This window comes from Lepidochelys kempii, chromosome 1, assembly GCF_965140285.1.
Source record: "Lepidochelys kempii isolate rLepKem1 chromosome 1, rLepKem1.hap1, whole genome shotgun sequence".
In the NCBI taxonomy this organism is placed as follows: Eukaryota; Metazoa; Chordata; order Testudines; family Cheloniidae; genus Lepidochelys; species Lepidochelys kempii.
Genome location: NC_136380.1, coordinates 33,781,381 through 33,798,404, shown reverse-complemented (window position 1 = coordinate 33,798,404; position 17,024 = coordinate 33,781,381). Strand labels below are relative to the sequence as shown.

The following is a 17,024-nucleotide window of genomic DNA, read 5'->3' as shown; positions in this document are numbered from 1 at the left end:
ACCTAAACTGGTCAGAATAAGCTTAGGGGGTCTTTCATGCAGGTCCCCACATCTGTACCTTAGAGTTCAGAGTGGGGAAGGAACCTTGACAACCCCTCTTGGGGGCTGTTCAGTTTCTGTCGTTTTATACTCTCTCTGGAATCCCTCCCCAGCCTGGGTCTTCCCTAGGGTTTCCAGGTGTCTGGTTTTCGACCGATGGGGGCGGGAAGAGAAGTGGGGGACAGAGCCACGAGGGAAGAGGCAAAGCAGGGCAGGGCCTTAGGTGGGAAGAGGTAGAGCAGGGGAGGTTCGCTCAGTGTCCGGTTTTCACAGATTGGAAAGTTGGCTACCTTAGTCCTCTCCCCTACATCAGGGGCATCTGTTAGAGACCTCCTGCTCCTTGTAATGCATCCCCATTCTAGCTGTCCTCCTCAGCTGAGCTTTTGTTTTACATATGCCAGGTGCTCTTCATCAGGCCCTACAGCTTCAGCTGGGAGGCAGCTAACTACTCTCTGGTGAGGCTGGGTCCATCTCCTCTTAAAAGGCCAGTCACCTTGTGACACTGAGAAACTAAGAGATTATTAGTGTTTTTAATTTTTAGCCTAGCCAATGTAGTTTCAGGTACTATTTTTATCTAAATTACAGAGAAGAGCTTTGTTTTGCTGTCTTCTCAGCTGATCAATAAAAACACAGGGGAGATGCATTTCTGGAAGGTACTCAGTACAATTACGAAAGCTGTACAAGAACCAGAGCAGATCAGAGAAATAACAGAATGCTGGAAATATAAAACTGTAAACTATTTTGACTTGGTACATGTTATATAGCCAAACTACCCCATAACAAAAATGTAATTTTATTTTAACATTTTAATTTACTAGAGGCTCTTGATGAGGCTTGGTCACAGAGAACAAAAGTGAGTGAAAAGAAGATAGGATGGTTTTGTGGTTAAAGCACTGGCATGGGACTCAGGAATCTGAATTCAGCTCCCAGCTCTGCCACAAACTGTCTGTATGATCTTGGATAAATTACTTAATCTCTCTGTGCTTCAACTCCCCATCTTCAAAACTGAGATAACACAGCACAGTGGTGCTGTGACAAAATATTCATTATTTGTGATGCAGTCAGCTGTCACTTTAATGGAGCTATACAATGACCTACATAAATAGAAATTATTCTCCTCTAATTCATGAGTTTGCTAGCAAGGAATGACACTTTTTCATGCTTTCTAGTCTATAAAAGTCCTACACACATTCCACTCTTTAAAATAAGGCATGCTTTCCTTAACTTTTATATTTTTCCTCCACAAAAATGTTAACATCATCTTTAACTTTATAGGTATCATGAAAAAACTCTGAAGAAATACTCTTGCAAAATTAGTCATGGAAGGACTTCTAAAGATTTTTTTTCTCTGCTATTCTTATAAAGCAGCCATTCTCAAACTGTGGGTTGCAACCCCATTTTAATGGGGTTGTCAGGGCTGGCGTAAGACTTGCTGGGCCCCAGGGCCAAAGCCCAAGACCCACCGCCCAGGGATGGAGTCAAAGCCTGAGGGCTTCAGCCCTGAGTGGCGAGACTCAGGTTACAGGCCTTCCACCTTAGGCTGAAGCCCTTGGGCTTCAGCTTTCCTCCCACCCCCAGCTCGGGGCAGGAGAGTTCAGGCTTTGGTCCCCCCCTCCTGGGGTTGTGTAGTAATTTTCATTGTCAGAAGGGGGTCACAATGTAATGAAGTTTGAGAACCTGTTATACAGTATATTTAGCTCTACAGAAGACAGAAGAATGACTACAATTCAGTCATATAGTATAATAGCGAGTGATGTACAACGCTCTCAAGTACGCAGAGAAATTTCACAATCCTTTCACGTTGCACATCTTTTGTTCTGATTGCTTAATGGCATGAAACAACAACAACAGACTACAATAGTCTGAAGAACCAATGCCAATTTAAACAGGGTGTGCAAAGTATGAAAACTGCAATCCTGGTTCAAAATATTCTTAAGAAGGATGAAGAAAGAGGATATTTGCACCTAATTATTGTTCTCGATCAACAATATATTGCCCTATTGATGAGGAGAACAAACTTACATTTTGTTACTGAGGCCTAAGTGACCCACTTGAAACTGTTATTGAGAAAAGGTTACTTATTTAATGATTCCAATAAGATTTGCTTATATACAGTTTTGTTTGCTTCTGTCCTTAGCAGCCTTTATCCACTCTTGTCATAAACATAAAGGGAAGGGTAACCACCTTTCTGTATACAGAACTATAAAATCCCTCCTGACCAGAGACAAAACCCTTTCACCTGTAAAGGGTTAAGAAGCTAGGATAACCTCACTGGCACCTGACCAAAATGACCAATAAGGAGACAAGTTACTTTCAAAGCTGGAGGGGGGGAACAAAGGGTCCGTCTGTCTGTGTGAGGCTTTTGCTGGGACCAGGTCAGGAATGCTCTTCAGAACTTCTGTTAAATTAGTAAGTAATCGAGCTAGAAATGCATGAGATTTTCTTTTGTTTAATGGCTGGTAAAATAGCTGTGCTGAATGGAATGTATATTCCTGGTTTTGTGTCTTTTTGTAACTTAAGGTTTTGCCTAGAGGGATTCTCTATGTTTTGAATCTGATTACTCTGTAAGGTATTTACCATCCTGATTTTACAGAGGTGATTCTTTTACCTTTTCTTTAATTAAAATTCTTCTTTTAAGAACCTGATTGCTTTTTCCTTGTTCTTAAGATCCAAGGGTTTGGGTCTGTGTTCACCTGTACAAATTGGTGAGGATTTTTATCAAGCCTTCCCCAGGAAAGGGGGTGTAGGGCTTGGGGGGATATTTGGAGAGGGGGGGAAAGACGTTTCCAAGTGGGCTCTTTCCCTGTTCTTTGTTTAACACGCTTGGTGGTGGCAGCATAGGGTTCAAGGACAAGGCAAAGTCTGTACCTTGGGGAAGTTTTTAACCTAAGCTGGTCAAAATAAGCTTAGGGGGTCTTTCATGCAGGTCCCCACATCTGTACCCTAGTTCAGAGTGGGGAAGGAACCTTGACAACTCTTAACACTTTCAGTTACACCCTCATTTCCATGGGTACATGCATACACACACAAATGCACACGCTAGTTGTTCCAGCATTCTCTTCAAATGTTTACAGCTACAACATAGGTTCCTTTTATGTACAACCTAGCTAGTCTCTCTGTATATCACTATGATATGACAATATCCCCTTCACACACCTCTTAGCCACCCAATATTTTCTCCAGTCTTCTATAACACTACTACATAGAGCATACTCAAACATAACATGGCCCCAATCCTGTATTAAGCTTGGGCAGGAGGACCCTTGCCCCCATGTGCAGCTCATTGTAGGATCAAGGCCTAGAAAGTGGCCTCCAACCTTTTTAAGCACAAGATCACTTTTTGAATTTAAGTGCAACCCAGGATCTACCCCTTCCCTTCCCTGAGGCAGGGGGTTGGTGTGCAGGAGGGGGTGTGGACTCTGGGCTGAGGCCAAGGGGTTCAGAGTGGGGGGGACGACTCTGGGCTGAGCCAGGGACAGGGAGTTGGGGTGTAGGAGGTAGTGAGGGGTGCAAGCTCTGGGAGGGAGTTTGGATGCACGAGGAGTCTCTAGGATGGGACAGAGGGTTGGGGTGTGCAAGAGGGGTTGGGGTGTAGGCTCCAGGAGGGGGCTGAGGGCTGGGGCAGGGGGTTGTGGTATGGAAGGGGTGCAGGCTCCCACTGGGCGGCACTTACCTTGGGCAGCGGCACAGCAGGGCTAAGGCAAGTTCCCTGCCTGCCCCAGCCCCGCACCACTCCCAGAAGCTGCTGGCATGTCCCTGCAGCCCCTGGGGAAAGGGGGGCACGTGGCTCTGGGCGCTGCCCCTCCCTACAGGTCAATGGGAGCTACAGAGGCAGTGCCTACAGGCGGGAGCAGCACACGGAGACCCCCTCCTCCCCACGGAGGGATGTGCCAGCCAATTCAGGAGCAGAGTGGGGCCAGGGCAGGCCGGGAGCCTGCCTTAGCCCTGCTGCCACACTGGACTTTTAGCAGCCGGAGACTGCTATTGACTGGCAGAGGCTCTGCGATCAACCAGTCAATCGCGATCTACTGGTTGGTGACTACTGGCCTAGAACTTTCCAAGATCGCTTTGCTGCTGTTAGTAGTAGTAGTAGAGAAAAGAAAAATACTCTGTAATATATTTCCCCATATCTTTCATAAACACTGGCTTTCCTAAAATCAATCAGCACTCATGGGAAAACACAATTTGCAGATAAATCTTTTCTAACATGGCACTGGCTCCTTTAACTATTTTCTTAATCTGTGACACATTTTAAAAAATTCATTCATATAACACTATCTCATGTAGGCCAACACAAACTGCCTCCTGTATTGCATCATTTAATGCAACATCTCATGTAAACAGGCAAGACTAGGAAGAGCTGACTCAATGCAATGGCAGTCAGGCCAGGTGAAGGAAGAGTAGAACAAAAGAGAATGGCAGGCGGCATTCTCAAACTCAAAACAATATTTAAAAAAGAAAAGAGAGAATTCAAAGTTTCAGCAACAAAACAAAAAACAGGAGAAAATGGTAGAAGTAGGGGGGAAAATGCGATGTCTTTCTTAGTATACTTGCAATGGAGGAAACCCAACTCAGGCCGAGATGGCAGACACCAAGACTTAGGGTCTTAGGCCCAGAAAGAAAATTCAGTGGATGTTAGAAGCCTAAATACCTTTATGGATCTGGGCCCTAATCCTGAAAAATGATCCACACACGTAGATCTGTGTGTCTATATTTGTTTCAGTGGTACTCTACACAGATAGAAGGAATCAAGAGAGCTCCACCCAGGTGGATCAGACACACACATACATGCATGCATACAAAGTACCCAGAGAGTTTGTTTGTTCTTTTAAAGAAATGATGTAACACACATAAAGCTTACTCAAAGGAAGGGACCCATCCTAGACGCAAGCCATAAAAATGTGTAGTAATACATGCCTGGAGAGTCAAATTGTAGGAATATAATCATTGGGAAATACAACTTAAAATAGTTTTATTTCCCAACATTCCTGATGTTTGTGGTGCACACTGAGGCAGGGAGTAGCTAGCATTTTGAAATGTACTCATACACTTGCTGATCTGTTGCTCTCAATCTACATTCTATATCCATAAACTCCCAAGGCCGGCATGCGAGATGCTAAGCAATGAGCAAAAGGCTGAGTGTCATCAACTTCCACTGTCTTCAGTTGTAGATGCTGAGAATTTCTCAGGACAAGGTTCCATGTGATTACCAACCAGTGTGGCCAACTTTTTCAGTTTTTGTTGTTGTTGCTCAAAGCCCTAGCTCTTGGATTCATGATTATGTGTGACTCAGTTTTTGCCTTTAAAAAGTAAGTTTCTAGCCCTCATGATTGCAGAGAAAAGCTTGAAAATATGACCTGAGGTCACCTGAAAGGCTAAAAATTTAAAAATTAAAGAGTCCAAGATTAAATTATTTCTTTAAAATCTCATAATTTTTAAGCCAAACTAATGATTTTTTTGAGGCCTGACCTGTGATTTTTGTAATGCTTGGGTTTGGAAATACTGCTAACATTGTAGATGCAATTATATGCTGAGCCCTTGCAGTGCATTAAAAGGCCTGATCAGTGCTATCCCACAAGAAATATTGCCTTCAGACTGGACAGAAGGACCTGTGGGATCAAGTTCCCATACTGAGAGAGAACCTGAATGGAGCAGGCAGACAGGGTATATCTACACCAGGGGTTCTCACCAGGTTGGGACCCCTGGGGGGGGGGGAGAGGCGAGTTATCAACCTCCACCCCAACCCCTGCTTGCCTCCAGCATTTATAATGGTGTTTAACCTAATGGGGCGGGGGGGGGGGGGGTCGCACTCAGAGGCTTGCAATGTGAAAAAAAGTAAAAAAAAGTTTTAGACCTACTGGGCTACACAGCAGTTTGCAGCCACCCTCTCAGCCTCATCAACAGACTTCGGCTAGCAGGAATCAGGCCTAGTGCTCTACAAAGAGCTGTACACAGCCAGCGCTTTGAAGTTGTGGCTTGGGCTGGAGATGTGGCTCTGAAACCCAGCGGACAGAGACTTCAGAGCTGGAGCCCAGCCCACACCAAAAGTACTAGCTGTAACACAGCTATTTTGAGAGACCTGGCACCCTGACTGGGAGGCTGGCTCCAGAACGCTGTGTAGACACACCCGCAAAGGCCGAGTAGCAGGCAGCACTCAGCTGATCCTCGCTGGCCAGCTGCCTTCCAGGGTTGGCTGACTTCATGGGGGTGGAAATCAAGGACTGAGGTGTGGTGGTTTCAGAGTAGCAGCCCTGTTAGTCTGTATTCGCAAAAAGAAAAGGAGTACGTGTGGCACCTTAGAGACTAACCAATTTATTTGAGCATAAGCTGTAGCTCACGGAAGCTCATGCTCTAATAAATCGGTTCGTCCCTAAGGTGCCACAAGTCCTCCTTTTCTTTCCGAGGTGTGGAGGGGACTGACAAGCCTCCAGCGGGGCTGGTCGGGCGGGACGGTGGTGGAGGGAGGGAAGGCTGGCTCCCGCCAGGCAGAGCGGAGAGGAAGTTTCCAAGGAGAGGGGCTGCATTCACCCTGAATCCTGCCCCGAGGGAATGAATTCTGCACCCCCGGCCCCGTGCCCACCTGCCTGTGGCCACGTCCCCAACGCGGCTGGGGCACATCGGGGGGGGGGAGCAGAGCGGGAACGCAGCCCCCAGCCCCAAGGGGACGCGCCGCACGTGGGAAGGCCACCGGCGGCCTCTCTCCCAGGCTCGGTCCCTAGTCCACAGGCCTGGGCCCGGCTCCCCGCAGCGGGGCGGGAACCGCTTCCTCCGCCCCCTGCCGCCGCTTCAGCCTGCCCCGCCCCGCCCCGCCCCGCCGGGCCGCGCCCCTCCGCTCCCGCCAGCTCCACCACGTGAGCTGCCTGCCGCGGGGCCCCGCTCCCCGCCCGGCTGCTCGCAGAGAGGCGCGGAGCTGAGGCGGGCGCAGCCGGTCAGCGTCAGGCAGCAGCAGCAGCGCTCGGCCCTCGCCTCCTGCCCTGGGGGCTGCCTAGGGCTAGGCACGGGGCAGACCCCCTCCCCCCTTTCCCTCCCAGGACCATGAGACGCTCCGCGGGGGCTGCCAGCCTTTTGCACGCCGCGGCGCTGCTGCTCGCCGCCTCCTGTCTCGCCGCGCTCGGTAAGTCAGAGCCGTGGGTAACGGTGCGCCCAGGAGGGGCTTTGCCCTGCGGGCCGCCGCCGTGCCCCGAGTGGGACCCGAACCGCCCCCTGCCGGGCCCCGACGGCTGCTCCCCTCCCACGTGGGTGAAGGGCCCCTGGCAGAGCAAATCACCGGGGAGACCTAGCGGTCTGGCGAGTGCCCCTTGGAGGGGCTGCCCGGACATTGGAAGTGGCCTTAGCTCACCTAGCTCAGTGTTCCTCAACCTTTTCTGAAAGCAGGGACCGGCTTGCTGCCTTCCTAAACTGTGTCCGAGAGATGCCAAGGACCGGTTGCTCAGAAACCTAGCCCTTCGTCCTGGCACAGCTGCCTCGCCGCTGTTCGGGTATCGCTGTACTGAGGTCCCAGTTAAAACGGTCTTGTAATTCCGAAGCCTGGGATAGTCTGGAGAGATGTAAATCCAGCTTTCATTAGAGTCCCGGGAGCCTCTGGTCATGCAGGCTTATAAAAGCATGTTTTCATACCACACGGATACTAATGGGCTGTTAGTCTCTAACTAGAGCAGTCATCATCTTTGTTTTGCACACTGGGGCTTTTTAAGATAAGGGATCAAATACAGGTATAGTAGAAGTGCGTTGTGCCTTTCAAAGACACTTGCAAAAGATGCTTTTCACCATTCTAGGATGATCTAATCTAAGGCGTAGATGGCTACTTTATGTCAAAATCACACTTTGCAATCAGTATTACAGTTTTACAGTGTGCAGAAAGATTTATGATCTGCATTTACTGAGTGATGGTATCATATTTATTGGCTCAGTTGTGCACATCTTATCCACTCTGTAAGTGATGACATGCTAAGCTATGTCCAAATAGAAGTTTTACTCCCTTAGGGAGGGAGGGAATGGACCAGGTTTGCCTTTACCCTCAGGCAATGGCCACTTCAGATGGATTAGCTAAAGTACAAAAAGAAAAGGAGTACTTGTGGCACCTTAGAGACTAACCAATTTATTTGAGCATAAGCTTTCGTGAACTACAGCTCACTTCATCGGAATGCATCCGATGAAGTGAGCTGTAGCTCACGAAAGCTTATGCTCAAATAAATTGAGCTTATGCTCTCAATCCATAACTCTGATTCCTCTAAAGGAGACCTCCAACAAAACGGGAGACAAGATTTGACATTTTTGATACTGCTAAAGTGAAAAAACAAGTGGAACCCCTTCCCTTTCTTTCCTTAAAAAAAATTCCCATAAACCTTCTTGTATATTGCAAGAAAGCAGAAAAGGAAACAACTCCCCTAGATTTTGTTTTCTTGTTCAGCTTTGAATTCCACTATCCCCTTTTCCCTTCAACAAAGAAAAATACTAATTTATGTGGACACAAAATAGGGAGAGAAGATACTCATATAGGAGATCAGTACAATCAAAACCATAGCTGACAGAAGCAACTGGAACAATGGAACAAGGTGCCTAGATCAAGGTCCTTCTAGTGAACTATCCTAGGGGCCTACACTAGATGTCAGAGAAGGGAGAGGAGGGAGCCATAATATTCCTGGCTGGTTGTGTAGTATAGTGTCATAAATTTGGGGAGGGAGGAAATAGTTTTCCCGATCTCAGCTGAAGATCAGCAAATGCCCTAAGGCGGTGCTACATTTATGGCAAGACTGGTATCTGCTGCTCTTTCTGCAGTTGTGGGATTACTCTTCTATGTAAGGAAGGGCCCTTTTTTGTCTTGCACTGGTCTGGTGCTTATAATAATGTTTCCTTCAAGTGGCTGATCCCTGCAAGTATACAGATTGCTGCCGTCTCACATCAGATGAGTTCTTTAACTCAAGTTGTGAAAGCACCAGATTCAGTCCACACTGATAATAACCCTCTGAAAACACTTACCATAAGGATGGCTGTAAAAAGCTAGACAGATAGAATCCCAGAAAATTACTTTCAAGGAGTCCCACACAAACACAACAATTTTGTTTAAATAGGTAACCAAAATAATCCGCAAAAAAGCATCCTGACATCAGAAACTAAAGTGAAATATCACTTGGTCTAGCAATCCTGAATTGTTTCTCGTCTTACAGATACACAGTCAGTTAAAAAAAACAAACCAAAAAAAAAAAACCGAGGAGTACTTGTGGCACCTTAGAGACTAACTAACAAATTTATTTGAGCATAAAACTTATGCTCAAATAAATTTGTTAGTCTCTAAGGTGCCACAAGTACTCCTCGGTGTGGTTTTTTTTGTTTTTGTTTTGTTTTGCTGATACAGACTAACATGGCTACCACTCTGAAACAGTTAGTAAAAGTTTTTACACTGAGTTTACTTTGGTGAAACTGCAATGAAAAATAGAATTAAAAAAGCAGGTGGAGGAATATGACAGGCTTTCAAGTCTCCATTTCAGTAGAAAACAACTCTCCCTTGGATAAAAAAATGCTCTTCTGAAGGAACATATGCCGTATCCTGTCTATTGTCTTTTTTTAATGCATTATGACCCTGTCATACAATGAAACACTGCAGGAGGTTCTGTTTTACCTAAGGAACAGCATGATTTGTCTTTGTAAACCAATATAAAACCCTGGTAAGCAAGCTGACTGGCAAATATTGGTTAAATGTTGAAAGAAAATAGTTCTGTTTTTATTATCTGTATTTTCCATGAACTGTAAAGTAGCATTTTCTTTTTTGAGAAATGTGATATTTATGAGCTGTGCTTAACTGACTGTGTAAAAAAAATAAGCTATTAGCGCCTGATCCAAAGACATTGGAAAGATTCAGATGACTTCAGTGGGCTTTGGATCAGGCCGTTACTATGATATAGTGATGAAATTACAAGTTCTATTCCAAGACGAGTAACATAAAGGAACACTGTCAATGTAAAGACTTTTTTTTATATTAGGTAATTTTAAAACATTGTCAGTTGCTAATAGAGTACCCCTTAAATATTATGTTCTGACTTTTTAAAAATCTAAATTCTGTTCAAAAATGTTGTGCGGGTTTTTCTGCTTTCCTGTTGATGTTTGTCTATTTCAGGAAGGATGAAAATGATTCACTAGTTGACAGTACACTGGAAAGTGTGAAACTGACAGTACTCAAAATGCTGTCAAATACACAAAGTAAATGGGCCATGAGAAAATAGAGAGAAATAGGTTTTCAGACAGAATTGTGATTTCAAGTTGATCATGTTTTTTTAATCTGCTACTAAGTTATGAATATGCGTCAAATATTTAAGGGGAAAATTTTATTAGAAAATTATGGTTTAAAAATAAAAATAAATCAATTTATGAATGTGTAAAATCCCAGAGATTCAGAGTTATGGTTGCATTTAAAAATAAAAAAGTGGAAATGCAGAGTTAAGTTATATCAGACAAAATTCTGCTCTGTGTTTGAGTCCTCATCCGCCCTACATCCAAAGATAGATAACTGAACATTGACACATTATAAACGTTCAACATTGGCAAAACCAGCCACATACCCCTACTGTACAATGCTATGCTTGACATATGCACATGTGCACTTGCTTGTGAGTTGCTGGTACCAAGCCCTGTGATTGCTCCTGTGATCATGGATTCTCAACTTGGGAGCTTAGGGCCCCAGAGTGGTCACAGCCACCTTCCCTTTCTTTATCTCTAGATGGGAGTGAGAAAGAGTGTCCCTCTCTCCAATGTTTTTATACCTAAGAGTGGCCATACTGAGTCAGACCAATGGTCCATCTAGCCCAGTATCTTGTCTTCTGAAAGTGGCTAGTGCCAGGTGCTTCAGAGGGAATGAACACAGCAGTGCAATTACCTCGTGATCCATCCCCTGTTATCCACTCCCAGCTTCTGGCAAACAGAGGCTAGGGACACCCAGAGCATGGGGTTGCACCCCTGACCATCTTGACTAAAAGCCATTCATGGACCTATCCTCCATGAACTTGTCTATTTCTTTTTTGAACACTGTTATAGTTTTGGCCTTCACAACATTCCCTGGCAACAAGTTCCACAGGTTGACTGTGTGTTGTGTGAAGAAGTACTTCCTTTAGTTTGTTTTAAACCTGTTGCCTATTAATTTCATTGGGTGTCCTCTGGTTCTTGTGTTAGGTGAAGGAGTGAATAACACTTCATTACTCACTTTCTCCACACCAGTCAAGATTTTATAGACTTCTTTCATATTCCCCCTTAGTCGTCTTTTTTCCAAGCTGAAAAGTCCCAGTCTTTTAAATCTTTTTTCATACAGAAGCTGTTCCGTTCCCCTAATCATTTTTGTTGTCCTTCTCTGTACTTTTTCCAATTCTAATATATCTTTTTTCTGTTGTAACATGGTGTCACAGTATCAGAAATTGTTCTGGTTAAACTTTGGAGTACCAGGGTCCTTGCATTCTGAGTTATGTTGGTAGAAGTTGAGTGACTCAGGGCTGAATCTAGCCTATTTTGTCATTGTCTCCTACCAGTTGCTTCAGTTTTGGTAAAGTTAGATTGGGATTCTGATGAAAACTAACTTCATCCTCACTAGCCATAATATGAGATTATATATAGCACCAGCTCTATGCAACACTTGGATTACTCCTACAGACTCATGTCCTGATCCTGCAAACGCTTCCACATATGCTTAACTTTAAGCGCAGGAGTAATCCTTCAGTCATTATTTCAATCATAACTTCAATCACAAAGTGCTGGTGAGTGATCTGCAGAGGAAAAGAGTCTATTATAGCCCCAACTGCAGAGCTTTAGCACACTCTCAGTTTGAGTGGCCATCACAGTTTAGGATCAGGGCCTTCTTTAATATGCAGAATAAAACACATTGTAAATTTTTCTCCTCTTCGTTTTATGCAAGTGACAGAACTGTACATATCTCAGACATTTTTGGCCCAGTGAAGCAATTCTGTTGCATTTTGTCTGTCTGTCTACCAGAGCCTGTGGTACAGTAGAACCTCAGAGTTGCAAACACCTCAGTAATGGAGGTTGTTCATAACTCAGAAATGTTTGTAACTCTGAAAAAATGGTATGGTTATTCTTTCAAAAGTTTAAAATTGAACATTGACTTAATGCGGCTTTGAAACTTTACTATGCAGAAGAAAAATGCTGCTTTTAACTGTCTTAATTTAAAAGAAACAAGCACAGAAACTGTTTCCTTACCTGTCAAATCTTTTTTTAAACTTTTCCTTTATTTTTTAGTAGTTTATGTTTAACACAGTACTGTACTGTACTTGCTGTGTGCTGTTGTGTACTTCTGGTTCCCAATGAGGCGTGTGGTTGATTGCTTGGTCAGTTCGAAACTCTGGTGTTGTAACTCGAAGATTCTACTGTATAAGGGAGGAATGTTGGGGTTACAGAGAGTCCCTGAAATAGAGGGGGATGGCAGGTTGAGATACAGGGAGGTTGTGGCGGGGATGGAAGAATGCAAGGAGCCAGGTGTGTGCTGTGAGCTTAGCCTACAGAAGCAACAAAGTGCACAACCCTCTAGTTATGCATGAAGGTTTAACACACATGAAGGTTTCCACTTTCTATATATACGCTATCACACTCAATTTCATCGATACACTCATAGAAATAGCCATTGGAAATTACTCGGAGAGCCTTTCCACATAAAATTGGAACAACTGACTGATTCTCTGTGTATGAAAGTTTTTGTTTCTGGTCTATCCAAGTTAGCTTGTGTCAGAGATTTGAAACTGCATGTGGTATAGACTACAAGTGTTTTCAGGAGATGGGAATAAATCATCGTGACAGACACCATCTTAGATCCCCACAGGAAACATTCTTTCGTTCAGGCTAGGCCAGCTTGATGCAGCAGATCCACTTCAGCAGAGCAGACCACAAACAGTCATGTTTCAAGATATATCTACAGATGACACTAGCAAAGGGAAACAGCAGAGTGACTGATAAAATAGCTGGTAGATCAGATAATGAATACACTTTTAATAGAATTAAAAGTAGGTCATTCAAAAAGCAGATGATTGAACTTGCATATAAAATGTCATCACTAGAACTTATAAATTGTGGTTATTACATTAGCAGAGATACAACTATTGCAATAAATTAACTTTTAACAGAATTAAAATCCATTCTTTGGACTGTCAGGGAAACTGAAGCTTGACCCTGCTGGCGTCTCTCAGACAAACTCCCCACCCCCTTACACTCTGAGTAAGAACTTCAGGATTGGGTCCTTTCTAGGGGAAAAAAATTTAACTCTGCTCCTATGCTGCTGTTCACGTAACCAGTCTGGGAAATTTCACTGTTGTTGTAAATAAGTATTCTACCCACTACATCAGTCCCATCATAATATCAAAGTGCCTTGCTACACGGCACTTTGAATGGGTACCTTAGGTTTAAAATACAGTTGGAACTAGTTCACCTCACTGATTTGCAAGCCTGATCATTCTGAGATCTTTACTTGGAAGTAAGAATGGAGATTTCATTATTACTAAGCCTGTATCGTATTTCTGAAGTGGATTACAGGACATTGATGTATATTTTATGGTGTATTGTCACATATAATCAGAACTAAACTATCCTTGTCAGAGTAATAAACGGTATGTTTTGCCATGCAGGATCACTGATCTCCTCAATTGTCCTTGTTTTCTTGCTAAGTCACAAAAATCAGTAACCACCAGAAGTCTCCTAATCACTTGTGCAAATTTAGCATTTTCTATTGTGTGCATGTTTGTTTTCTCTTAACAGTTGTATGTAGCCCATGTGCTAGCACTAGGCTGACCCTGCTGCAGAGAGGAGGCTCAGAAAAGTTAAAACGAATCAATGAAAGCTGTGAAGTTAAAGTGAATTAAACTCTTGTGTGGGTGCTCTGATTCAGAAATGGTTTTAGCTCGCTATAGCTTAATCCTCTTTAGGATTTAATTTATGCTCATTAACTTCACAGCTCTAGTTGATTTGTCTTAGCTTTCCTGAGTAGTTGGTTTCTTAACTTTGACGGAATTAGTCATTGAACAGAACTGGTTAAATAAACTGAAATGAAGAAAATATTCTCTCTGCACTTGTAGACGGGGCTAATGCAGTCAAAAGCTGGTTTAGCACATCAACAGATCCTGGTTTCAGGTGCTTAGCCAGTGACTTCCACCAATTCAGTGGTCTGACTTCCTTTAAAACTTGGCAGCAAAAGTGTACAGTATATTCCCAATTATCTGAGTCGCATGGGGAACATGGGTTTCATTTGACTAACTGGGAGTTTAGATAATTGAGAGAGCAGGAGCCATGCTGCCGCCAGGGACTCATTGTCCTGCTCCTCCTCGCAATCCTGGATAGGGGTCTCTGCTCTATTATCCGAACACCCATGTTATCTGTATCCCTTCCTTGTCCCCCAGCATGAGAGACATGCTATAGAGACATGCTATATGTCTCTCATGCTGGGGGACCAGGAAGGGGTTCAGATAATGCAGAGGTTTGGATAATAGGGTTCTGGATAAACAGAAGTGTACTGTGCTGCTTAATATTCTTTTTTATTTAATTAAATAATTTGAATAGATTGTAATAAATGTAACCCTTAACATAAGTTGTTAACTTGAAGATAATTTTAAATAAATATTTTTTTAAATAAACCTATATTTAATTTAAATTTAAAAAATCCAAATTAAATAACATTCTTCGCTTGCTTGTTTTTTTTGTGTTTGTTTCTAGAGCATTGATTTTTATCCACCCTAATGGGTGGTATATGTGCAGCACCACTCCACACAGCATTTTGACTCAGAGGCACACTCCAAAATCAGTTCCTCCCCTTTTCCTTGCTGCTGTAACTTGTTACTGGCCAACAAGGAGGTTGTGTAGCCAAGGCTTTGCCCTTTTCCTTGCTCTTCCCAACCACTTCCTTCCCAGCTACTCTAGTTACAGCGGCTCTCCCAGGTCCCCGTTCCAGGCAGGCCACATAGGGTGGTGTTGGTGATTCTCACTCCCACGCATGGGCGTGTAACCCATGTCAGAACATAGTACCAAGGTGGCACAGGTTAATCACTCAGAAGTCAAGAAACTCCACAAGTGAGCATGCATGCTCACCCATTCCTCGGGCCCCCAGTACAGGGCCTGTGATAGTGAGGGGTGGCTTCACTAGTGTCAGTGGAATTGCACAAGTGTAAAATCATTGTAGCCAAAAGAAGAATCAGGCCCTGTATGTTTAATTATTAATGATCACACACTATTTCTCAAATGCAGTAGGCTAGACAGTACAGTACAGTAATTAATATCACTTTTCTGAGTATTAGATACCCGTGTCGCATTTCTGTAGCATTGTTTATTGCTCTATATGTGCCAAACAGGATGCCTGGAAGTCAGTCTTATAAAAATTACACAGCAAACTGTGTGTGCATGTGTGCTTGCTTATGTGTAATTTGCTTAATCTGTTTTTAAACCTTAACACACTAATTGCCTGTGTGCAGCTGTTACGGAATCACTTAGAAGAGAGAGGTTTAGAGCAGAGATTCCAAACCTTAGGAACATCAGGACCGTTTAAGGGGGATATGCTTGGTTCTTTGTCCTGCTCCTGCCACCTCTAGCCCTCCCTCCCCCCAGGCAGCTCTTTACAGTATTCTCTCTCACTGCAATCATTATGGAAGGAGGTGGAGGGCAGTGGTTATGTAGCACCAGCAACATGAGAGAAGAGAGAAAGAACATGTGGTAGCCATAGCTTCAGAGATCCTTAAATGAGGAGAGGGACACAGCTCAAAACTGGTGGCGGGAAAGAGAGGGAAGGAACAGCCCCAAACATAGGTGGGGAGTAACAGCCCCATTAAGACATAAGGACTGGAGAGGGGACACACCAAAATGGGAGCTGGAGGGACCACGGGAAAGAGCATGTAGAGAGCGGGAGACCTGAAAAGACAGAAGGGATAAACAGAGAGAGTTGGGAGAGAGGAAGTGAAAAACTGAAAGAATAGGACTGTCTTTTTGTTCTGTGTTTGTATAGCGCCTAGCACAGTGGGCTCCTAGATGCTACAGTAATACAAACAATAAATAAATTTTAAAAATGGGACTAAGAAAGTAAGGAGAAAATGGAGACGTAAGGCCAAATCTGCATCAGAAAAGGTTTGCACCGCTACCACAGCAAACCTTTCCAATGTAGACGAAGCTTCTGATGGCCAAAAAGTGATAAACTACTGTATACCAGTTCTCTGAGCAAAATAAACCCTACTTGCAAAAATACTTTTATGCCAGTATCACTGTTTACACTAGGGCTTTTGCCAATATAGAAGTTTCATTAGAAATTGCACCCCTAACTGACATTACTATCTTGACTGTAGACTTTGCCTAAATCAAATGCAGGAGAGGAGAGAATGTGATGGGGGCCATGAGAGAAAATAAAACCAAAATATTCAGAACCAAAACTAGAAAAAAAAACAAAACAGGGAAAAATCCAAAATGCAAAAATGTAAACCCAGGCAGTCAGAACGTGGCCACATGCAGCAGCTGTGACAGAGCATGAAGTGAAGGGGGAAAGGGAGAAAAAAGAGGCAATTAGTGAAAAGGCAGGTGAGCAGGACTCCAACCCATGAAGGACAGGGATCACTGGACTTAAGGAAAGTGGCCCTGATCCTGCTGGAAGGGAAATCAATGGCAAAATTGCAATAGGACAAGAGCCACCCTTTGTGTGACTGTGCTTTCTGCCCTGACCCCAGTCGTGGCCTGCAGTTGGATGTCATGAAGAAAAGATGTGCATGCCCTTGGGACTTGCTCATTCAATTGCAGTACATTATGGTTGCGCAAAAGTGGCTTGTTCTTAATGCTAGAAGAGTTCATTCTTTCACTATTTTCTTTTTTCTTTGAAGGGACTACAAATACATCCATTCCAACCACAATCGCACAATCCACTTCAAATACTTCAGCATGTGGTAAGTGTCTGATAACCCTTTTCCTGCTGGTACTATATAGGCAAGCACCAAAAATGCCCAAACAGAAAATTAGACAACACTCCATAGACC

The 17,024-nt window shown here is 43.9% G+C and overlaps 1 protein-coding gene and 1 long non-coding RNA gene across 3 annotated transcripts in view; one reads left to right on the top strand and one right to left on the bottom strand.

The window, feature by feature from the left end:
• The window catches only part of LOC144930441 (uncharacterized), a 36,730-nt gene extending 29,109 nt beyond the window's left edge, over positions 1–7,621 (bottom strand). For both annotated transcript variants that reach the window (XR_013635631.1, XR_013635632.1), the window contains exon 1: positions 7,379–7,621. This is a non-coding gene — a long non-coding RNA (uncharacterized LOC144930441). The remainder of the gene's footprint in view (positions 1–7,378) is intronic.
• The window catches only part of TMEM123 (transmembrane protein 123), a 33,290-nt gene continuing 23,146 nt past the window's right edge, over positions 6,881–17,024 (top strand). The window contains exons 1-2 of the mRNA XM_073338213.2: positions 6,881–7,153; positions 16,872–16,934. Coding sequence (XP_073194314.1) covers positions 7,075–7,153; positions 16,872–16,934 — 142 coding nt within the window. The 5' untranslated portion in view covers positions 6,881–7,074. The remainder of the gene's footprint in view (positions 7,154–16,871; positions 16,935–17,024) is intronic.